This window comes from Pygocentrus nattereri, chromosome 12, assembly GCF_015220715.1.
Source record: "Pygocentrus nattereri isolate fPygNat1 chromosome 12, fPygNat1.pri, whole genome shotgun sequence".
NCBI lineage: Eukaryota > Metazoa > Chordata > Actinopteri > Characiformes > Serrasalmidae > Pygocentrus > Pygocentrus nattereri.
Genome location: NC_051222.1, coordinates 4,189,807 through 4,214,235, shown reverse-complemented (window position 1 = coordinate 4,214,235; position 24,429 = coordinate 4,189,807). Strand labels below are relative to the sequence as shown.

Here is a 24,429-nt window from a genome sequence, read left to right as displayed (position 1 = left end):
TTTTAACGGCTCAAACAGCTCAAACCAATATTAGCGTTTTATTCTATGTCTGACAACATGGGGGGGCTTCACGGAGGGTCCACTCAGAGCAGCGCGCTGTAAACCCTGACTGACCGCTCACTTTAGATTTCTTATAGGACAAATACTGGACATCTGCCCCGGCCCACAATTCCTATGGGGGTTTCCAGTGTGTATTTTTTCCATTAAGCAGATGAAGCTATTTTATACGTCCAGCTGGACCCGATGTCCTCACGGTCATTACGGTCTTGGGTCCAGGAGGTCGCTGTTTCAGCCGTATTGAGTAATAATTGGTTTTTATTTCAGCAGCTCAGAGGAGCTTTTATGGTGAGCATCACTTTCACCTGCTGTCTAAAAAACCCTGAATCCAGTCTTCATCATTTCCCAGATTTCAGTGTTTAGTCTGTTCAGCTACACGTTATGGTTTCTCCTGGTTTTGAGGATCAGGGTCGTCTTTTAGACGTGGACTTCTAATCATAATAACGTGTTATTAATGTTATTAAAGGCTGAGTAACGAATGTTTGTCGTTGCTCAGGTTATTATTGGTGAACGAGTGAGGAGCAGTGGAGGAGAAAGAGCAGGGAAACTGAGGACGGCCTCGGGATCAAAGAGCTGATCTGTCTGAGTTTAGAGGAACATCAGCTCAGAGGGAAAAAGCTCTCCCACCATAAAAGTCCAGGCCGAGAGCCGAAGCACCACAGGAGGCTCGGAGCTTTGAAAGGTACAGAGGTTTTATAATCCACTGCGTTTGGAGCTGAAATAGTCCAGAATAAAGAGCAGCTGCAGTGGGTTTGATGATGTCTAGACTAAACAGTTACAGCAGAAAAGTAAAAAGAGCTTCTGAGGCTTTCAGACGTTTATATTCCCGACATAATAAGAGCCAAATGAACTAATAGAAGCTCTAATTACTCTCAGTCTACTGACACTATGTTCCGGTTTGGGACGCAGCCAAAATATTTGTAACCTTTTATGGTTCTGGGTCTCACAGTAACTCATTAAATAAGACTGAATAACGGCTGATTTTCTCAAGATCTTCACTTAGAAATGATGACTAATAACTAAACAGGGCTCTAGATAAAAAGCAGCTTACAGAGCCGCTTCACAGAAAAAAATCAGACCAGCTCTGTGATTTAAAGGGGAACTCCACCCATTTTTCATAGTTTCCGCATAATTAAATGGTTACCATGCCAACAACATCACAGAGCGGTTTGGTATGAAACGCTTGGTTCTAGAGAGACTTACAGAGTCAGAACTGTTCACAGTGATGATGATAGGAACCAGACGAAAGCCTATCAGTTACGCTTTAAGATGAAAATGAATAAAGAAAATGCAGAAAAACAAAAAGTGATAAATACAGAACAATAGAAATAAATAGTTACCCATGAAAATAATAATAACCCATCAGTCGCCGCTGGCCAGTTAATTAATCTAATATAACTTATTTATTGATGAATTTTATTACTCAGATTAATCATTGTGGTCCAGTCTGGAGCCTGAACTAAAGACCCAGTTATTATATCTAATATAACTTATTTATTGATGAACTTTATTACTCAGATTAATCATTGTGGTCCAGTCTGGAGCCTGAACTAAAGACCCAGTTATTATATATAATATAACTTATTTATTGATGAACTTTATTACTCAGATTAATCATTGTGGTCCAGTCTGGAGCCTGAACTAAAGACCCAGTTATTACTGTAATAGTTTAGATTTTCTGCTCTGAAACATGTTTGTTTTCAGCTGCTGGTTTGAGCTGAATGTCTGTGTGATTCTGTAAAATTCCTCTTTAATTTCACTGAGAGGTTCCTGTTGGACTGGGAACCGTCAGGTTTGGTCTTGTGGTGAGTTCGTCCTCTTAGCTCTGCACCTCAAACATGACCGTGACGTTCCTGTAACAGAAGCCACGATGTGAGCAGAAGAACGAGGAGCTTCAGGAAATCAGGAGAAGAAAACAGTCAAATCATCATTTAGACCAAACTGGGACTTTGACCAGAGTAAATTGTACTGCAGAACTGGGTTTTAGTCCCAGATTAAAACCCAGTTTTACTAAAACCACTGGGTTCAGGTTTTTTTTGTCTATTATTAATTTAATTAATTAATTAATATTTCTCCTAGTGGGAGTGTCGAGTAAAAGTAAAAAGACACTTTTTAACTGGTTTTAAGTGATTTTATTGAATGAAATTCTCACTTTATTGTCAGATTATTTTCCTTGTTGTGAGAAATCTGCTTGAAACCAGCAGAACGATCTGCCGGTACAGTGAGATCATTTTACTTCATTAAATTAGTAGATAATTTCTAGAAATGAGCTAGAATCTTAAAATGAGCACCATCTCAAAATGGGAAGTGGTAGATATATTGAAATTTAAGATCATTTCACTGAGAGGACCTTCTGTAGCAGAGCTCCTCTACACCACTGATCCATCCTGAGTAACACTGAGTTCAATCAGATTCGTTTAGTTTTACACTGTTTCACATTAGAGCAGCCAAACCTCCTGACCTCCCAGAGTGAAGTCCAGAGAACTGAAATCTGCAGCTTCTCTCCTTCTTTAACCACCACAGCTTCAAGTTACTTTCAGTTTCCTTTCAGTGTTTCTTCAGACACGCCCCAGTCTCGCCAACTAGTGGTAACACAATGATAAACATTCACACTGTAGCTCTCTCTCTCTCTCTCTCTCTCTCTCTCTCTCTCTCTCTCTCTTTCTCTCTCTCTGTCTCTTCCTCTCTCTCTCTCTTTCTCTCTCTCTGTCTCTTCCCCTCTCTCTCTCTCTGTCTCTCTCTCTCTCTTCATCTCTCTCTCTGTCTCTCTCTCTCTCTTCATCTCTCTCTCTGTCTCTCTCTCTCTCTTCATCTCTCTCTCTCGTTCTCTCTCTCATCTCTCGTTCTCTCTCTCTTTTTTTACACACACACTCCTGAACACATATATGCACCTACATGTGTTTACTATACAATAAGAGTATTGAGCTATTTGTAGTATTGTTATCAGGAATAATGAATATGTGCAGTCTGATCAGATCAGGCCAGTCAGCTTCAACAATGACAGCTTGAGAGAATCACTGTTCAGAGTTTATGAAGAACCTGTATTAGACTAGATTTCTGTATCACAGCCGTTCACGACCGTTTATCTCCAACACAGCAGCTAAACTAGGCTGCATAAACAGGTAAACTGTGGGTGACACCTGTTAACTAAAGTGTCTGACAGACACTGTAATAAAATGTACACAACAGATTTCAGGTTAATAAACAGAATCATTATAAAAGAAAGAAGAAACCCGTAAACACGGTATCTGTTTATCTCGGATCAGCTAGCTCAGCTAACGCTGCCTCAGGCTGGAGTCCAGCTGTGAGAGCGGATGTCAGCAGGTTTCGTGTTTGGCCGCTGATAATAACGCCGTTTTCTTTAGTTCATGTTAAATGAACACAGATGACCGTTTGGACGCGGTCTGTTCCTCCTGTGTGCTGGTTCAGTTCTCCTCTGTCCTTCTACACTAAACTGGACATCTCTGTAGTGTTTTTCCTGCCAGAGCTGCTGTTTTAAGGTTGGTGAATCTTTTAAATTTAACCGCGTGTCGTTTGTATTGGTGTTTGAACTGATACGGTTATAATTTATTTTTACTCTGTAAAGTTAAAAATGAAAGTAGTGAAGTAAAAGTATCTCATTAAAAATGAACTCAAGTAACAGTAAAAGTACTGTGATTTAATTCTACTCAGAGAAGTACAGTTACAGGGAAAACTGTACTCAATTACAGCAACAAGAGTAAATGTAATTCATTACTTACACCTCTGGAATTTTCCATCCATACCTAAACAGAAACGTATATAAAGTTTAGTACATGAATAAATCCAGTATCATAGACGCTTGTGTGACAAATGCAGTGTAGCTGATGTTGATCCATTAAAACTCTGCTGGCCCAGTCTTGCTAAGATTTGATTTTAAAGACACTCTAATGTGACTGAATGTGCTCCAACTGGTTTTCTCTTTCTGAGGAAAAGGAAGTTCCAGCTAGTTTATCATTCAGTCTGAACTCCAGTAGAGGAGCTGAGTGTGTGATATAATAAGCTGGTGGACTGTGAGAAACTACAGATGGTATTATCATATATGAGCTGATGAGTGTCTCTGCTGTAGGACTGGAGATCCTGATAAAGATGGAGCTGAACTTTTCTAACTGAAGACTCTGAAAGACTCTGAACTCCGACCTCAGAAGCAGGTGACTCTGCTCTCGGCTTTAGTGGGTATTTTTACTGATTTACTGCTTGTTTTTGACTTTCGGTGTGAAACAGACTCTCAGACTGAACTGAGGTTAGAGAGATGAAGTTTTCAGTTCAGTGAGTTGTGGTTATTTGCTGAAATGTCTACATAGGAAAATGAACAATTCTGCTGTTTCCAGTTCTGATTATTACTTTCTGTTGGGTTGTTTATGTAATGATTCACCGTGTGTTTCTTTGCACTGTGTATATTTTTCTTTAGCCTCAGATCTGTGTTCTATATATATTTATCATTTTATGACTGTCTGTGTACAATACAGTTAAAGCCTCGCAGCACTGACTGGTGTTGGAGGCAGCAACAAAGTCTTCTTTAAATTCTGATAATCAGTGTTTACTGAAATTGTTTACAGAGGAAGAACAAAATCTACTTAACTCAGTAATTCAAACTGCATGTACTAAGTTGGCCTACCCACTTTTTCACAGGCCTACCAATTTATGTCTGCCTAATGCACTGGATCAAACAATAGGCTACAGCATGTCATAGAACTCAGTTTTGTTCTAAAAGACATATTTAACGCTTCACATCTTACTGTACGCTCTATGGTTTTAACAACATAAAAGTGTTTTAAACATCAATTTAGAATAATTTAGTTAATCATGGTATCAGCTAGCAAACTCTTCTCAAACTTGCTGTTCTTGAGCCAAAAGTTATGTGTGAGGTGGACCTGGCTTCCTGTTTAGTTTCTTATTCAGCGTTTTCAGTCCAGCTTAAAAATTGTATTGTTTTTTTATAAATATATGCCTATTTTGAATTTGATGCCAGCAAACACATTCCAAAAAAGTTTGGACAGGGCAACAAAAGGCTGGTAAAGTTGTGTAATGCTTTGATTAATTGACAACTGTGGCACTAGATTAAAAACAGATATGATTCTCTGGAAATCACTTCATGGGCTCAGAGACACTTCTGACATCCAATGTTTATGAACACAATTAATTGCTGCATCCATAAATACAGTTTAAAACTCCAAAACGCAAGCAAACAAACCAAATATAAACAGGGTCCAGAAATGCTGCCACCTTCTATGGACCCAAACTCATTTAAAACGAAATGAGGTGAAATTGAAAAGTGTCCTGTGGTCCAACGAATCAACATTTGAAATTCTTTGGAAATCATGGACACTGTGTCCTCTGGGCTAAAGACCACTCAGCTCAGTACAGTCATCAAATTAATCCTGACTGCCTTTTCAAACTACTGACCAGAAAACATTGTTGAGCACATTAAAGCCCCACTCTGAGATCAGTGCAGCAGTCAGGCTGGCTTTCAGTAGTGCTGCAGCAGATTTTTAGAGCTTTCAGTTAATAATGTAAACAATTTGCACGTGTGAAACTGCAAATAATGTAGTTACAATAATCACTGCTTTCATAGTTTTTATAAGAAGTTTTAAGTGTGGCTTTTGCAGATTCTCTAGTTGTAACTTACTCTTAATAAGCTGTCTCTCTCTCTCTCTCTTTCTCTCTCTCTCTCAGTATTCCTGTGTTCAGCCACTCCTGTGTGTGGAATGTGGTTTGGTGTTGTGTGGAACCTGAAAGTGGTTCATGTTTTTCTAATAAAAAACTGATTCAGACACTCATTGAGTTGTGAACCTGAACTGAAACCGTTTCTCTGTGAACAGAAACAGTAACTCCCTGAAGTTCTCCTGCAGTAACTCTGTCTCTGAGCTTCATGCTGTGTTTCTCTTCATGTATGAGTGGAACATTAGAACCTGTTTAATCTGACTGAACATGGATGATGTGGTCACTAAATCAGACCATTAGAACAGCAACACTGCTGTCTGTCTGGATTTCTGGGTCACATTCAGACAGTCTGTTCGGTGTTTACTGACTTCACACACATAAAGCCAAAGCACTGAGTGTTTCTACATCAGAATAAAGTTCTGTGTTCAAGTTGATTTGATTTGACCTCAGATACACTTTTAATATAGTGAGAGTGAAATGTGCTCCAACTGGTTTTCTCTCTCTAAAGAAAAGGGAGGTGTCAGATTATCATTCAGTCTGGACTGGGATTGAGTGTGTGTGCAGGAGTGTGTTCAGGTGTGTGTTCAGGTGTGTGTGCAGGTGTATGTACAGGAGTGTGTGCAGGAGTGTGTTCAGGTGTGTGTGCAGGAGTGTGTGTACAGGAGTGTGTGTGCAGCAATGTGTACAGGAATATGTTCAGGAGTGTGATATAATAAGCTGGTGGACTGTGAGAAACTACAGATGATATTATCATATATGAGCTGATGAGTGTTTCTGCTGTAGGACTGGAGGTCCTGATAAAGATGGAGCTGAAGTTTTTTAACTGAAGCCTGCGGTGAGTAGATGCTAAAGGACTACTCTGCTCCAGCTTTAAAAGCAGCTTTAAATAAATTAAAGGTATTTCTGGAGCTCCATAGTTACTTATCATGTGATTATGATGATAACTGTTATAATTAATGATGGTAATTAAAATGTAATTTCTTTAAATACGTTTACACTCTTTAAAAATGCATTTGAAACTGAAATGATCAGAAAGAACACCAAGCTAGAAAGATGGTAAAGTTGAAATGCAAGGTAAACAGCGCCTCTCCTATAGGAGATTATATCTTCTCACCTACTGAACTCATTCTACGGCAAAATTATGTTGAAGATGCTTTAGTACTGATTGGTTTACAGGTTTACTCCAACTGACTGAAGCCTCACTGACATGTTTTGAGAATAAAGACAAAAAAAAATCTGAGCAGGTAAACCTGTGTATGAACTTAAATTTCTCATCCGCTCAAAATTACATTTTGAATTCAGCCATTCCTGCTAACTGAGGTACGTTTAGAGGATAAAGGCTGCAGGCAGTAGGCAAGTGAAAGCAAGTGACTGGAGACCGAGCAAAAACGTTTTATGTTTTATTTCAGCTCTGCCTTTATCTCCTTTTGTCTGTCCAAACTGTGAAACACATGCCGTACATGGTACTGGGAGGAAGGGGTGGGGTTTAGAAATGTGGCAGAAAGGGGGAGTTTACAATTTGCATGCTAAGCATTTTCACAGATCTTGGCATTCTTCAGGAAATTACTCAACCATAAATATGTTGTTTGAGTAACTGAGTTTTTTAACCTCAGTCACAAGCTGAGAATATTTCTGAGCTGGCTCAGGTATGTCATTGGAAATTATCTGGACAAATAAAACTAAAGCAAATCATATTACATGAGAAAAATGTTTTTTCAAACATTTTCCTGGTATCAAATTTAAAGTGGGCATATATATTTATATACACTGTTATGTTGTGTGTCCATCCATTCCATTAGCTTCCGCTTCTCCGGGGTTCGGGTCGCGGGGGCAGCATCCTAAGCAGTGAGGCCCAGACCTCCCTTTCCCCAGCCACTTCCACTAGCTCTCCAAGGGGGATTCCGAGGCGCTCCCAGGCCAGCTGGGCGATATAGTCACGCCAGCGTGTCCTGGGTCTTCCCCGGGGTCTCCTCCCAGGTGGACTTGCCTGTGACACCTCCCGAGGGAGGCGTCCAGGAGGCATCCTAATCAGATGCCCGAACCACCTCAGCTGACTCCTCTCGATGTGAAGAAGCAGCGGCTCTACTCCGAGTCCCTCCCGGATGACCGAACTTCTCACCCTATCTCTAAGGGAGAGCCCAGACACCCTGCGGAGGAAACTCATTTCGGCCGCTTGTATTCGCGATCTTATTCTTTCGGTCATTACCCAAAGCTCATGACCATAGGTGAGGGTGGGAACGTAGATTGACCGGTAAATCGAGAGCCTTGCCTTATGGCTCAGCTCTTTCTTTACCACAACAGACCGGTAAAGAGCCCGCATCACTGCTGACCCAGCACCAATCCGCCTGTCAATCTCCCGCTCCCTTGTACCATCACTCGTGAACAAGACCCCGAGATACTTGAACTCCTCCACTTGAGGCAAGAGCCTATCCCCGACCCAGAGAGGGCTCTCCACCCTTTTCCGCCTGAGAACCATGGTCTCGGATTTGGAGGTACTGATTCTCATCCCAGCCGCTTCACACTCGGCTGCAAACCGATCCAGCGAAAGCTGAAGTTCGCGGCCTGATGTCCCCAATAGGTCCACATCATCTGCAAACAGCAGCGATGTGACCCTGAGGTCACCAAACCGGACACCCTCCATCCCCTGACTGCGCCTAGAAATTCTATCCATAAAAATTATGAATAGAATCGGTGACAAAGGGCAGCCCTGACGGAGTCCAACTCTCACTGGGAACGAGTCTGACTTACTGCCGGCTATGCGAACCAAACTCCTGCTCTGTTTGTACAGGGCCTGAATGGCTCGTAGCAAAGAGCCATGTACCCCGTACTCCCGAAGCACCTCCCACAGAATACTCCGGGGAACACAGTCGAATGCCTTCTCCAGATCCACAAAGCACATGTGGACTGGTTGGGCAAACTCCCATGAACCCTCCAGAATCCTGGAGAGGGTGAAAAGTTGGTCCAGTGTTCCACGACCAGGACGGAACCCGCACTGCTCCTCCTGGATCCGAAGTTCAACTATAAGCCGGACTCTCTTCTCCAGTACCCCTGCATAGACCTTGCCAGGGAGGCTGAGGAGTGTGATTCCCCTGTAGTTGGAACACACCCTCCGGTCCCCTTTTTTAAAAAGAGGCACCACCACCCCAGTCTGCCAATCCAGTGGCACCGCCCCCGATGTCCACGCAATGTTGAAAAGGCGTGTCAGCCAAGACAGCCCCACAACATCCAGAGCCTTGAGGAACTCAGGGCGGATCTCATCCACCCCTGGAGCCTTGCCACCAAGGAGCTTCTTAACTACCTTAGCGACTTCGGCCTCAGTAATGGACAAGCCTATTCCCATGTCCCCAGACTCTGCCTCCTCACTGGAGAACGTGTCGGTGGGATTGAGAAGGTCCTCAAAATATTCCTTCCACCGCCCAATGACGTCTTCAGTCGAAGTCAGCAGCACACCATCTCCACTATATACAGTGCTAGTGGCACACTGCTTTCCCCTTCTGAGTCGCCTGACGGTTTGCCAGAATCTTTTCGGAGCCGACTTAAAGTCAGTTTCCAAGGCCTCACCAAACTCCTCCCATACACGGGTTTTTGCCTTGGCGACGACTGAAGCCGCAGATCGCTTTGCCTGTCGATACCTGCCAGCTGCCTCTGGTGTCCCACAGGCCAACCATACCCGGTAGGACTCCTTCTTCAGCTTGACGGCATCTCTCACCTGGGGTGTCCACCACCGGGTTCGAGGATTACCGCCCCGACAGGCACCAACTACCTTACGGCCACAGCTACAGTCAGCCGCTTCAACAATGGAGGAACGGAACATGGCCCATTCTGAGTCTATGTCCCCCACCTCCCCCGATATCTGGTCAAAGTTCTGACGGAGGTGTGAGTTGAAGATCAATCTGACAGGTTCTTCTGCCAGACGTTCCCAGCAAACCCTCACTATACGTTTGGGCTTGCCTGGTCTGACCGGCATCTTCCCCCACCACCTGAACCAACTCACCACCAGGTGGTGATCAGTTGACAGCTCAGCTCCTCTCTTTACCCGAGTGTCCAAAACACATGACCGCAAGTCCGATGACACGACTACAAAGTCAATCAATGAACTGCGGCCTAGGGTGTCCTGGTGCCATGTGCACTTATGGACATCCTTGTGTTCAAACATGGTGTTCGTGATGGACAAACTGTGGTTTGCACAGAAGTCCAAAAACTGAACACCACTCGGGTTCAGATCAGAGAGGCCATTCCTCCCAATCACACCCCTCCAGGTCTCACTGTCATTGCCCACGTGAGCGTTAAAGTCCCCCAGTAGGACAATAGAGTCTCCAGGAGGAGCACTTTCAAGCACCCTTTCCAAGGACTCTAAGAAGGCTGGGTACTCTGAACTGCTGTTCGGTGCATAAGCACAGACAGCAGTCAGGACCCGTTCCCCAACCCGAAGGCGTAGGGAAGCTACCCTCTCGTCCACCGGAGAAAACCCCAACATACAGGCACCGAGTCGAGGGGCTATTAGAAAGCCCCCACCTGCCCGTCGCCTCTCACCATGGGCAACTCCAGAAAAGAATAAAGTCCAGCCCCTCTCAAGGAGATTGGACCCAGAGCCCAAGCTGTGTGTTGAGGTGAGCCCGACTATATCTAGCCGGTATCTCTCAACCTCGCGCACCAACTCAGGCTCCTTCCCCGCCAGTGAGGTAACGTTCCAAGTTCCAAAAGCCAGTTTCAGCAACCGAGGATCAGAACGCCAAGGCCCACGCCTTCGGACACTGCCCGATCCACAAAGCACCGAACCCCTACTACTGCCCCTCCCATTGGTGGTGGGTCGATGGGAGGGGGGACTCATGTAACTCCTTCGGGCTGGGCCCGGCCGGGCACCATGAATAAATGCCCGGCCACCAGACGCTCGCTGGCGAGCCCCTCCCCCAGGCCTGGCTCCAGGGTGGGGCCCCGGTAACCCTGATCCGGGCAGGGTACACAAATCCTGTTCTTGTCTTCTCATAGGGGTTATTATGGATCACACTTTGTCTGACATGTCACCTAGGACCAGTTTGCCTTGGGAGACCCTACCAGGAGCTTTTGCTCCAGACAATATAGCTTCTAGGATCATTCAAGCACGCAAACCCCTCCACCACGATAAGGTGGTGATCCATGGAGAGGTGTTGTGTGTTATGTTCAATTAAATTTAAGATTTAAGCGATTTGCACATAATTGCATTTTTTTATCTACTTTTTGCACAGCTTCCCAAAATGAGGTGTTAAGTTACATTTCAAACACAGCAACTTTAAAGAATTCTTCATTCAATCAGATCAAACGATGATCTGAATATTACAGCAAGACTTTTTTTCATTTTAGTGTGTGATGCTATGATGTTTCCTCACATAAAGCAGTTTCTGTTTTGACCGTGTGCAGCATGCTCATGAAGAATTTCACATAAATCCTACACCTGAGCTCACACCTCACCACCCCTAGTCTGATTACATTATCAAATCAAATCAAATCAAATTTATTTGTATAGCGCTTTTTACAACGGATGTTGTCACAAAGCAGCTTTAAAGAATTTCAGAAAAGAAAAAGTTTCAAGAGAACTGTAAGAATGTACAGAAACCCCCCAGTGGGCAAGCCAGGGGCAACAGTGGCAAGGAAAAACTCCCTCAGAACTGAGGAAGAAACCTTGGGAGGAACCAGGCTCACCAGGGGGGACCCATCCTCCTCTGGTCAAACTACCTACAAGTGATTATATTACTAATATTAACAGCAGTAATATTGGTATTAGGAATAACTAGGAGTCTATGAGAACATCAGCGTAGGGTGGGCAGCTCATCCAAGGTAGGTGGTGGTAGCTGGGGCGTGGGCAGCTGGTCTGAAGTGGGTAGCAGGAGGGCTCGGCATTCAGTCGTCCTTCAGTGTCCAGCCGGACATATGGGTGATTGTATACTCGGAAAGAAAGCAGGTAAATGGAATTAGTTTTGTTCTATCCGTTTGTACATAAACAGGGAATGTAAACATTTACAGAGTGTGGCTAATGACTCCGGAAGATCTGACTATGACAGCTTAACTAAAAGGAGAGAACCAGAAGGACACACAGACACGGCAGCACTCTGAAACAGTTCGGCATCCCTTCGCTCCACCGTCCACAAACTTGAGTGACCGCGTGCGAGCAGTGGGACGACAGCACCAGCGTCTCAGTTTACTATAATTCCCTGTGTCCATGGACCCCTGGATCTGCTGCCTTTATCTAAGGGGGAACATTAGCTACCAAAAGCTAAACTGAACAAATGAGTTTTCAGCCTAGTCTTAAAGATTGAGACTGTGTCTGAGTCCCGAATAGATTCTGGAAGATCATTCCAGAGTTTGGGGGCTTTATAAGAAAAAGCTCTTCCCCCAGCTGAAACCTTCTAAATTCTGGGGACTATTAATAAGCCAGCGCTCTGGGATCTGAGTGGTCGTGATGGCTCATAATGAGAAATAAGGTCTTGCAGGTATTCAGTAGCGAGACCATGTAGGGCTTTATATGTCAATAAGAGAATTTTATAATCAATACGGAATTTAACAGGCAGCCGATGAAGTGATGATAGCGCTGGACTGATATGATCAGATGTTCTAGTTTTAGTGAGGACCCTGGCTGCGGCATTTTGGACTAGTTGGAGTTTGTTTAAATTCCTGCTCGTGCATCCTGACAGTAGCGCATTACAGTAGTCTAGCCTAGAAGTAATAAAGGCGTGTACTAGTGTTTCTGCATCACGCAGGGACAGGGCATTTCTGATCTTGGCAATGTTGCGAAGGTGTAGAAAAGCTGTCCTAGTGATGCTGCCTATGTGTTGATCGAATGATAAATCTGAATCTATTATAACACCAAGATTTTTTGCTGCTGATCCAGGTGTGGCTGGAAAGTCGGCGAGATTTAAGATTAAATCTGGTAATTTACTTCTTGCTAATTTTGGACCCAGAAGGAGAACATCTGTTTTGTTACTGTTTAATAGGAGGAAGTTGCGTGACATCCAGCCTTTCACGTCTTTTACACAGTCCTCCATTTTCTTTAACCTGTATTGGTCATCAGGTTTGGCTGATATGTACAGTTGAGTATCGTCTGCATAACAATGAAAGTTTACGCCATGGTTACTTATAACTGTGCCTAACGGTAACATGTATAGTGTAAATAGTAATGGTCCTAATATAGACCCCTGCGGAATTCCAAATCTCACTTTTGAATAAGTGGAAGATATATTGTATATCCTAACAAACTGATAACATTCTGATAGGTAAGATCTGAACCATGATAGGGCTGTCCCTGTGACTCCAACCATGTTTTCTAAACTTTCTAGGAGAATATTGTGGTCTGTTGTATCAAAAGCCACGCTAAGGTCAAGTAGCACTAAGAGAGATATGTAGCCTTGATCAGAGGCAAGAAGAAGATCATTAGTTATCTTAACTAGAGCCGTCTCAGTGCTGTGGTGTGGCCTGAATCCAGGCTGAAATTTTTCATATATATAGTTCTTGTGTAGATATGAACTAAGTTGTTGGGCCACAGCTTTTTCTAAGATCTTAGATATAAACGGTAAGTTAGAAACAGGCCTGTGATTAGACAAAACGGTGACATCAAGATTTGGTTTCTTGATCGGAGGTTTGATAACTGCTAGTTTAAAAGCTTTGGGAACATGGCCCAGACTAAGGGACGAGTTTACAATAGTTGAGATGGGGTTTATAATGACTGGCAGTACTTCTTTGAGTAATTTTGATGGAATTGCATAGAGTGTGCAGGTTGTGCAATTTGCAGAAGAGATAATCTTCTCTAGCTCTGGCTGTGGGAGGGGGTAAAAGGTTTCCAGACTCTTTTCTACAGCTGTGTTTTGTTCTGTATCAGCCAAGTCAGATGACAGCCAAGCTGGATTTGAATTTGATACTGTGGGTTGAATTTGTTGTCTAATATTATCAATTTTATTATTAAAGAAGTCCATAAAAACTTCACTGGTGAGAGTTGCTGGGATTTCTGGTTCATTACCTGCCTGATTTTGTGTGATTTGGGAAATCACATTAAACAGAACTCTAGGATTATACTTATTATTCTCGATCAGCGAGGCCAGATATGCTGAGCAAGCTTCTGTGAGAGCATTTCTATACTCTATACGGCTGTCCTTCCAGGCAGTGTGGAACACTTCTAGTTTGGTATGACGCCATTTCCGCTCTAATTTCCGAGCTGTTTTAAGGTCCTGGTTTTATCGTTGTACCACGGGGTGAGCTTTTTCTGCCTTATTCTTTTTATTTTAAGTGGGGCCACATTTTCTAAAGTGGATCGTAAGGTATTTTCTAAATAATCGGTTAGTAAATCTAGTTCCATTGGATCTGATGGAGTGGAGACTGGGGTTGATAACTCTGGGAGATTTTCTATAAATTGTAGGGCGGTAGAAGGTTTTATTGTGTGCTTTGTTTAATAACGAGGGGACGTATATATATTATGGCTAAATCGTAGCTCATATGAAATTAAGTAATGGTCGGAGATCGCTGTGGTTTGCGGTAGGATATTAAGCTTGTCTATGTTAAGACCTAGTGTCAAAGCTAAATCTAACGTATGACTACAGTAGTGTGTCGGCCCTGTTACATTTTGGGTAAAACCAACAGAGTCTAGGATTGAGGTAAATGCCCTTTTTAATGGGTCGTCTACCTTCTCAAAGTGAATATTAAAATCTCCTACAATTATTACTTTATCGTTGCACACAGCCAGGTTTGCAGCGAAGTCACTAAATTCTTTTATGAATTCAGATTTGCCCCCTGGTGGTCTGTAAATGTTAAATAATGAGAACGCCTTCTTTTTTGTGACCGGATTTGTGACGTGAATAGAGAGGGCCTCAAAGGAAGTAAAAGTGTCGCATTGTTTCTGACTAATATCGAGAGTATTTTGGTATATTACACAGACTCCACCTCCCTTGCCTGTTAGTCTTGGCCTATGTGCATAATTATAGCCTACAGACGTGGCTTCATTTAAAGCTAAATATTCATCTGGTCTAACCCACGTTTCAGTAAGACAAAAAAAGTCAAATTTATGATCGGTTATAATTTCATTTACGACGACTGCTTTAGAGTTTAATGATCTTATATTAAGTAGTCCAAGTTTTAGATCTAAGGTGTTAGTGCTATCATCAGAACATGGATATATGTTGATAAGGTTATTTAAGCGGACTGATTGAGTTTTTCTGTGATTAAATTTAGTTTTAATTCGGGGCAAAGACACAGTCTCAATAAGGTTAATCTTGGGTGACGCCTCAAGGCAGATCGCAGACGGTCGGTTTAGCCTGTCTGTCCCGGCTCTGGACTGTCAGCAGCGGTTTACACTACTCTGCCGACTAACTGAAAGACTATGAGCTATGCTGCACAAAAGTAAGGCAGCACCCTCCCGCGTGGGGTGGACACCATCCCTACCTATAAGACCAGGCTTGCCCTCAAATTGTAACCAATTATCTATAAAGCCCACTTGATTTTCGGAACACCACTTGGACATCCAGCAGTTTAACCCCGTAAGCCTGCTGTAGGCCTCAGCGCCGCGCCGCATTGGGATGGGGCCAGAGCAGATTACGGCATCGGACATCGTCTGGGCCTGTTTAATCACCTCTCTAATATTACCCTTAGTTATCTCTGACTGCCGCAGACGGATATCATTGGCCCCTACATGAATAACTATCCTCGAATATCTCTTATCAGCTAATCTAAGGTTGCCACTAATGTCCGGCGCTCTGGCTCCTGATAAACATCTAACTGTAACCGCTGGCGCCCCTAACGGAGTAGTAACGTAGTAACTTCACGTGTCGAACAATCAAGTCTCCTATGACCAGAGTGCTTTTAACAGGCTTCACAGCGGGAGCTTCACTGAGCGGGGCAAACCTGTTTGACACGCGAATGGGAGGAGCGTGGTGTTCCGGTGGACTAACTTTGGCCTCAGCGTTAGCATTAGCCTTAGCTTTAGACCGCCAAGTCGTCACCCATTCGCCCCGCTGTGAGGGCTCTGACACCGGATTCGGTGCTAACTCTCCCTCGGGTACCGGGGGCTGCTAACGCTGCCTATGGCTGCCTATCCCTTAATAATCCCTGGTTACGCACTTCTAACTGGTCGACCTTCTCCACCAAACAGCTAACTAGCTGGCACTTAGCACAAACACTATCACTATCACTATCACTAGAGGCGGAAAAGGGCGTTAAGCTAAACATGCCACACTCTGCACAGACGAAGCAACCAGCAGAAGCCATGATATTTAGCCACTTACCGCTTCTTGTTGATTTAGATGCTGATAGCACAAAAAACTTTACCGCAGTGACGCGCTCTCAGTCGCTCGCAGAGACGCGCTCTCAGTCACTCCAGGACACTAAAAAACAAACAACATGAAAAAGAAATCTGAGCACAACAGAATTATTGTAAAGTTTATGGGGAACCTGTATTAGATTAGATTTCCTTACATGGCTGTAAACCTCCGAATCTGTATTTTATACACATCAACAGGCAATGGATTGACACCTGTTAACTAGCTAGCTAATAAGCACTTGCAATAAAACATATACAATAGCTTTGAAGTTCAATAAATAGTATATTTTTCTATAACAAAGCAAGAACAGGAGGTAGAAGGACACCGTACCTGTTCAGCAAGGATTAGTTAGTGAGTTCAGTGATGAGAGTAAACGAAAGTCATTATTTTTCACCTAAATGTTTGATAAGAACCGAGAGGTAGCAGTGTACCATACTGTACCCAAGAGTCCTGTCACTGGTTTATTCATAACACTTTATCGAACACATTACAAAACCTTAAAATAAAATGTTTATGAATTACATCAAACTGCTGTATGACAATCTAATGAGTATTCTTTGACAAATTTTTCCTTTCAGACAGTCAATAAAATAATGTTAATCATATCATCTTTACCACAGCTCATACTGCACTGTCAGAATAATGAAAGTATACAGAAACTACTGTAGAGTGAACCTGAAGCTGTAACAGCTAAATCAGCATCTTACCTTATTAAATGGCTGAGAGAATATATTTATTTATATGTATATTATATATTATATTTAATATATAATTATTCCTACATATTCCTCCAGTGTAATGCACATCACATGCCCATAATCCCATTTTGAAGTGCTGCATGTTGCATGTAATGTATAGGCATGTGAAATGCCATGAACTTGCACTATATTCATGAAACACGAATGTCTTCTGGCTGTAATTAAGTCAACAATAATTATTGAGGTATGGATATCTTTTAAATATCATGCACATAGAATTGTGTTCGTTTCCTCAAAAACAGGATTTTATATATACATATATGTGTGTGTATATATATATATATATATATATATATATATATATATATATATATTCATGTATGTGTATATATATTCATGTATGTATTAAACATCAAAGGATGTTTTTAATTATGTTTTTTAAATGTATACTTCCTACTCATTAATGAATGTATTTAATGAATATCTCAAGCTGATTATGTAATTATAATGAAGCGTTACTGTTCTGTTCCTGAATAGACCATGAAGGCTTCATGTACATGTACTTACTGTTTGTTAAGTGTCTAAATTAGGATAACTGCTAAATTCTAGTTACATTTCTGTTTGGTCTGCAAGGTTTATGCTGCTTCAGGTTTCGTAGTTAACTGGATTTTCTTGCATGCAGTGCTCTAATTTTGCGTTTTTCCCTCTTCAGACTGTCTTTCAGCAATGATGCTACTGTATGTGATGCTGCTGATTTTCTCTGGTTTCATGGAGGCCAATTCAGGTTTGTGTCTGTCATGTAAAAAGCTGTGTATCTGAGGGAGATGTGCATCAAACATGCAATAGATCAGGGGGGTTCAAACTCAGAGAGAGCCAGATCGTACCATGTCAGAAATATCTGTGGGCCAAAATATCATTCACCAATAATTTACAATTTTAAGTCTTAAAAATATTCACGTATGGAATTTGAGCTTTCTGTGAGCTCCCATGTTTCCTGTCACTGTATAAAAGATGCACTTTGCACAGATGCACAGAGAGAGAGAGAGAGAGAGAGCGAGAGAGAGAAACAGAGAGAGAGAGAGAGAGAGAGAGAGAGAGAGGCTTTTTTATTGTTGGATTGCTCAGAGCACTGTGGAACAGTAAGGAAATGCAGAGAGTCGTCAATAAACCTGCATGGGTCAAATCCAGGAGGAGCAGCAAAGTAAGAAAGGTGACCATAACAGAGAAAAGCAAGGCAGGGCAAAATCCAGAAAACAGGTGATGAGTCAGAACCATGAAGTACACCAACCAGGCAACAGTGCAAAAGGGGCAAATCCAAAAAAACAGAGTCAAAAGAGAACAGGCAGGAAGTCGAACACACGATCCAGGGCTATCCAAAAAATGCTCAGTATGTTCACAGGTGAAGCAACACTTTGCACTGGTCTAGTCTAAAGCCCGGGCTCTTCCACTAAACTAAAAGAGTCATGTAATACACTCAGTCACATTAATGCTCAGGTAACCTCAACCACTGATAGGATGGTGAAGAAATGTCTGTAGTCACAAGACTTGGCTGAGGAGTCTGGGAAATTTGAATTCATAATGAGTTAAATAGTAATGTGCATACTTTTTTCTGTAGAAATGTGTAAGTCTAGTGTTAATAGTTGCTGAGAGACTAAATACTTTTAACGTTGTTCAGCCTTTTTTGTAACACTACAAAATGCTATGTGGATCAGGTCTATAAGAAATGCCAAACACATCTTTATTATAAGGTTATCTGACCAATTCTAAGGCTTTGTGAAAAATGCTTTAGGAAGTTATGTAGGCCTATGCAAATACCTATGAAGAGCAGTTCATGTCTTCTGGAGGACTGTCTGCATGCATGACAATTATCCTATTAAAGTGTTTATTTGTATTATAATGAGACAAAACAAATTTAATATGAAATACATTTTAACTGAACTACTGAATTTGCTCTAATGAGAAATTGGTGCTGTTCTTAGTGTTTGTGCTTCATGGCTGTAGTCTTGACTGAAGGCTGTAGTCATTAAGCTGAAGGTCTAGTCAGAGAAGAAAGACTCTTAAACTTTAGCTAACCTTGGTATCACATGGCAGTGCATTGCAATATTACTGTAAGGTACTGATGCAATGTTCTGGCTGGTGGACCATTCTTAACACACTCTTATACAGAAGCCACTGGCCAATTAAAATCCATCTGTGGGCCCCATTTGGACAACTGTGAAACAATTGTGCTGGAGCATGTTAGCCTTCATGTTTGCAGAATAATGTGAAAAAAAAAATAAGAGAAAGCAGTGATTTTAAAAAATAATTTCATATAGATATATGTGTCTGTTTGTGTATAATTTTTTTAATACTGTTGTTTTATTATACACTATATTTTCCATTACAGAGAATTTTAAGGTTGTTGGTCCAGCTGCTCCTCTTGTTGTTGAAGCTGGTGAAGTCCTGGTTCTGCCCTGTTCTCTCCAACCCAACATCAGTGCTGTGGATATGACGGTGGCGTGGATCAGAACAGATCGGACTGATACTGACAATCTAGTGCATCTCTATGAAGGTCATAAAGACACAAATGTTAAGCAGATGAAGTCTTACAGAGGAAGAACAGCTCTGTTTAAAGAAGAACTGCAGAAAGGAAACACCTCACTGAAGCTCTCAGCAGTCCAGCCTTCTGATGAGGGAGTTTATCAGTGTTACACTGGGTCAGAATCATGGTATGATGAGGTCATTGTTCATGTTGAAGTCAAAAGTGAGTGATAACAGTTTGAGTGCTTCACTTAATAATAATAATAATAATAATAATAATGGTGGTGGTGGTAGTGTTCTATTTATTGGAAACCAATAAGATTTGTATAAATATGATAGAAATAAACTAGTATATTTTCAGTTAAGAGTGAAGTCTTGTATGTGTGTGTATGTGTGTTTGTGTGTGTGTGTGTGTGTGTAATATGTTAAGAAAATGTAAAGTAATTTAAAGTGTACTGTATCTCAAAAGTTATGTTTATAAAAAGAGACTAATTGTGACTACATTAAGAAACGGTTAGAAAAATGGATGTATCATTTTCATTGATTTTATTTTTCTTTCTAGAGCTTTTAAAAGTAGTTGGTCCAGCTGAGCCTGTTGTTGTTGAAGCTGGTGAAGATCTGGTTCTGCCCTGTTCTATTGAACCCAGGATCAGTGCTGAAGATATGGTGGTAGAGTGGATCAGACTGTACCTGAATGACAGATTAGTGCACCTGTATGTAGATTATGAAGACAGAAATCAGGAACAGATGGAGTCTTACAGAGGAAGAACAAGCTTATTCAAAGAAGAACTAAAAAAAGGAAACACTTCACTGAAACTCTCAGCAGTTCAACCTTCTGACGAGGGAGTTTATCAGTGTTACGTTCGGTATGGGAACTTGGATGATGATGTAAATATATATGTTGAAGTTAAAGGTAAGAACCATCACAATTTCACTGTATGATTAGTTCTGATTTATTAACTTACATAATGCATGAATTAATCAGTAACAGTTTACAGTATAGGTCTCAAAATTAATTATTCATTTTTAAGTTAGTAATGTTGCTTTATTGGTATATTAACATTTGATTAAGCAGTATTTAATATTTAGTAATGGATTATGAATGTAGTATTTGAGTACATTAAACATTAAACTGATAGTTTCTCTTTTGTTACTAGTGTATTTACTGTGTACTAATTACTGCTTATTATATTGCCAACAAATTCATGTGAATTTATTCACAAAGAGCATAATTAGACTGCTAGTACTTATAATTTAATCAATCTAGTGAAACATCATTAAATATTTCCTTCTTTAATTAATCAGTTACTAAGTAATAAACAAGCTGAATTAACAGTTAAGATGAGATAAGATGCCTTTATTGTCATTGCACAGTGTACAATGAAATTGAGCAGCAATGCAGCAGCACTTTCTACATACAAAAGAATTAAACACATCATTATATCATATATCATTAACTAATATATCACTAACAGGTAATTACTTGTTAACAACATAATTATATATAGCTTTGAGACCATCAAGTGTTACAAGCTCATCTTTATATCACATAAAAGACCACATACAGTACTTTAGATTCTTAAGTACAAAATTTGAAATTATGTCTAAGCATTCAGTGTTGGACAAAAGCATACTCTACATATTACTATAATGATAAACATCGCAATATAACATTAATAAATAAAAAGAATAAACTTTAATAAATAATAATAAACTATAAGTAGTGTTCGATAAATCTTCAATATAATACACCATTCTGACACTTCCACATTCAAGCGACAGCCCAGGTGGCTGCGAGGAAAGCGACACTAGTCGGCTGTCACCAAAAGCCGGAAAACGCTATCTTTCCAGGCTAGCTGTTTTTAGCAGCTTGCTAACTTGAAGCAGTGCTCTGTCACTCACACAACATGGAGAATTGATGATACTGTAGATCAAACAAGACAAAAAAAGTTTATTTCAGTTTAAACATAGCTAAAAGGAGGAGTCTGTCAGGTGTTAGATACATCATGGTTCGTAACATGCGCTGATATGGATGTGGTAGGGCTGATGGCAGTAAGGCAGTGTGATCCATCACTGATATACCGAGCCAGCTAATGTTTGCTGTTCGTAAGTTAATGTTCAGAAACTCAAAATGTTAAACTTTCTTAAATTATGACTATTACAAAAACTGCAGCCATGCTTTTCCAGCTGGTAAAACCAGCTAACCAGAACCTTTTTCCCACTCTCCCATGACAGATTTGTGAAACGTTCCACTGTTTGGCGAGTGTTTGTCATGTTCTGATCACAAAAGAAGTTTAAAACAGCAATTAACATTTTTTGGCAATATTTCATAGAAAATTATTTTTATAAAAACTTATTCTAATTATTTCTTGCACATAGTCATTCTGAATTCTGAACTATGCCTAATATACCACAACCTTAGTACAATTTTATCATGTTTGTGTTTCAGGAAAAGGTTTTCATGCTTGGAAGATTGTCCTCATCTGCATGTCAGCTTTTGCCATTACATTAACCGCTTTTACAGCTTACATCGTGAAAGGTAATTTTTGAATTCATAATTTTCAGGAAATTTTCAGACTGTATGCATGTGCAGAAACTGTGCAATGTCATGACTTCTGGAAGACTCTATAATTTAGTATGATAACATTTCAAAAAGCTGAGCTCCTTGTCAGGTTATGTGCTCCTCACATCCTCTTGTGTGTTAATATTGACCGTGTTCACTCTAACTCGTTGATTTTCATCATTAAAGCATCAGGAGGTTGCCAGAACTAGCAAAGTTACATTTCAGAAGAACAGTAAAAAAATGGTGCTTTAATTATTCAAATTGAAACAATATTGAAATACATCAAATGGTTCCAAATTGATCAAATGTATTACATCAACATAATTACCAAAACAGAAGAACTAAAAAAACAAACTGATTGTGTTGATGTAACATATTTTATTTGTCATATTTCATTACAACAATATACAAAAAGTTGCTAAGTTCACTACACAGACTACAATCACTAAGTATCAGCATTTCTGAATATTGTAATTCTGAATTACAGTCACTGGATGATAGGGCTTTCTGAAAGATTTCCATTGTTTCTCTCTAATTTTAGATACATTCTCAAAAAAGCAGCTCTCTCCTGCACAATGTTCAGTCATGACCTACATGCGAGTCCAGTCAGAGAATAAGAAGGAAGAACTGAACCTGAAGAAATTCAACACATCAGAGGAGGGATACAGAAGACTCATCCCAGCTGTCACAAACTGCAGAAAGGCTCAGTGAGTGTTTTACATACCCGTTATTGAGCTAATATTAATACTGTGGTGTAATTTATGGGCAAATTGTTAAAAGTCTAGGGGGTCTAAAGAACTTTAATGGTCTTATCAAAGTACTGTTACTTTCATGTTGCATAAAAGCATGAGATATTACATAAAAACATTACATATGTTGCACATATACATGTGTATGGTAGGAACACATTTCAGTTTGCATACCTGAGAGTTCTTCATCCAGATTACATGCCGCGTACACTGCCTCACCAGCTTTGCTAAATGACCTTCCACACTGTTTTTCTATGACGTGTGCTTAGAAACAGTAAAGTGCTAAACTGACAGGAACAGAATTTGTGAAGGCTGAGAATACTTTCATTTGATAAACATTTCTTTTTTTGTTTTGAAAACTAGACTTTTTTCACTAAAAGTATCTACTTCAAGCATCTACCACCACACAAAGACCGTCCTCAAGATGTTTTTGTATTTTGCCATACCCCGATGCTTTAACATTTAGTCCTATTTGATCTACTCCTGTGCTGTTTTGTTTTATACAGGTGGTACAATTTCCTTCACCTTACATTGAAATCAAATGGCTCCTGCTTTTATGCATATGATTTTCTGTTAGATTTCATCAGTTAGGTTTTATCAGTAGATGATTGCTGTTTTTAGGGCAGCCACTGGGACCTGGTGTTGGAAGCAAGTCATGAGTGCATTCAGCTATTAAATTTAAGTTTGAAAACCCATTTACTGTCAAAATGTATCGTTGGAATTTCTCCGATTTTTGACAGAAAAGGCACAGAGGAAACTCAAGATCAGTAATAAGTGGATTAGGGAAACAATGAGAATATGATCCGTGGTACAAAAGAAAATTAAACTCTCAAACTCCATCTGTAGGGCCACTAAAATAACATCAAATCCAGATTTTTACCCTCTATCATGGGCGCAGGATATAATAATTGATCAAGGGTTTATTATACATTGCACAATTGTTCAACGGGCAAACCATGAAGTCAAATGAACAACTTACACAAGAGTTTAAACTACCAGCCCATGATTTTTATAAACTCTTACAACTTAGACATTACCTCCAGAAACATAAGGAATGGGAGAATATTTGCAAAGGAACTATTAATGACATGTACAGAGAGAGAAACAAAAAAAGGGATTATATCAAAAATTCATAAAGCATTACGTCGTGAATCTAAGGATAACAACATGCAAGTCAAAGAAAAATGGAAGTTGGAAGCAAACGTAATAACAGATGAAAAACAGGAGGAAACATTCAAAGCAGGGCATAAAACTAACTTGTAGGCCAACATGGAGAGTATTTGACTGGACAATAAAGATGAGGTGTTTTAATGCTCTTTCTATTACTTCAAAATACAAGAATATTTCAGAGCTGTGCTGGAGGAATTGTGGACTGGTGAGGGACCTCACACATATAATTTAGGATTGTCCAAAACTTTTTTATTCTATTTTTTCTCCCTAATAATGAATTAGCTTACAGCGATGTTTTGAATAGACATGAAAAGAATTTCAAACAACTTTAGGACCATCAAAACTCTGTGAAGTAACGCATTCATCATAACCAATACTGCAGGATAGTTGTGGTAATTTGGTGTAAAGTTTGTTTTTATAACACTGAGTTTAGTAAAAGTATGAATAACATTGCTAATCCAGTACATCATGACAGCAGTATGTGCACCTGTGAAAAGATTGTTTGACAGTATAATGCTTAATGTCAAAATGAATAAATGCATGTATTTTTTCAGATTTTTTGAGGATTTCTTACAATACACATCTCTAGCTCTATTTTGTACAACCCCATTTCCAAAAAGTTGGCACAGTAGGTAAAATGTGATTTAAAAAATTCCATGATGTGAAAATCATTTAAACCATAGAGGTAATATGTCAAATATTGAAATTGAGAA

The 24,429-nt window shown here is 40.5% G+C and overlaps 1 protein-coding gene across 4 annotated transcripts in view; it reads left to right on the top strand.

Annotated features, from left to right (window-relative positions):
* Positions 1-621: 621 nt before the first annotated feature.
* The window catches only part of LOC108414672, a 69,195-nt gene continuing 45,387 nt past the window's right edge, over positions 622-24,429 (top strand). The window contains exons 1-7 of one of the 4 annotated variants that reach the window (XM_037543603.1): positions 622-739; positions 4,145-4,226; positions 17,427-17,498; positions 19,101-19,457; positions 19,797-20,147; positions 21,684-21,773; positions 22,339-22,504. In XM_037543603.1, the coding sequence (XP_037399500.1) occupies positions 17,441-17,498; positions 19,101-19,457; positions 19,797-20,147; positions 21,684-21,773; positions 22,339-22,504 (1,022 nt within the window). In that variant the 5' untranslated portion in view covers positions 622-739; positions 4,145-4,226; positions 17,427-17,440. Of the gene's footprint in view, positions 740-4,072; positions 4,248-7,311; positions 7,386-17,426; positions 17,499-19,100; positions 19,458-19,796; positions 20,148-21,683; positions 21,774-22,338; positions 22,505-24,429 lie in introns of those variants that run through there. The other 3 variants (XM_037543602.1, XM_037543604.1, XM_037543605.1) reach the window with 3 other exon arrangements.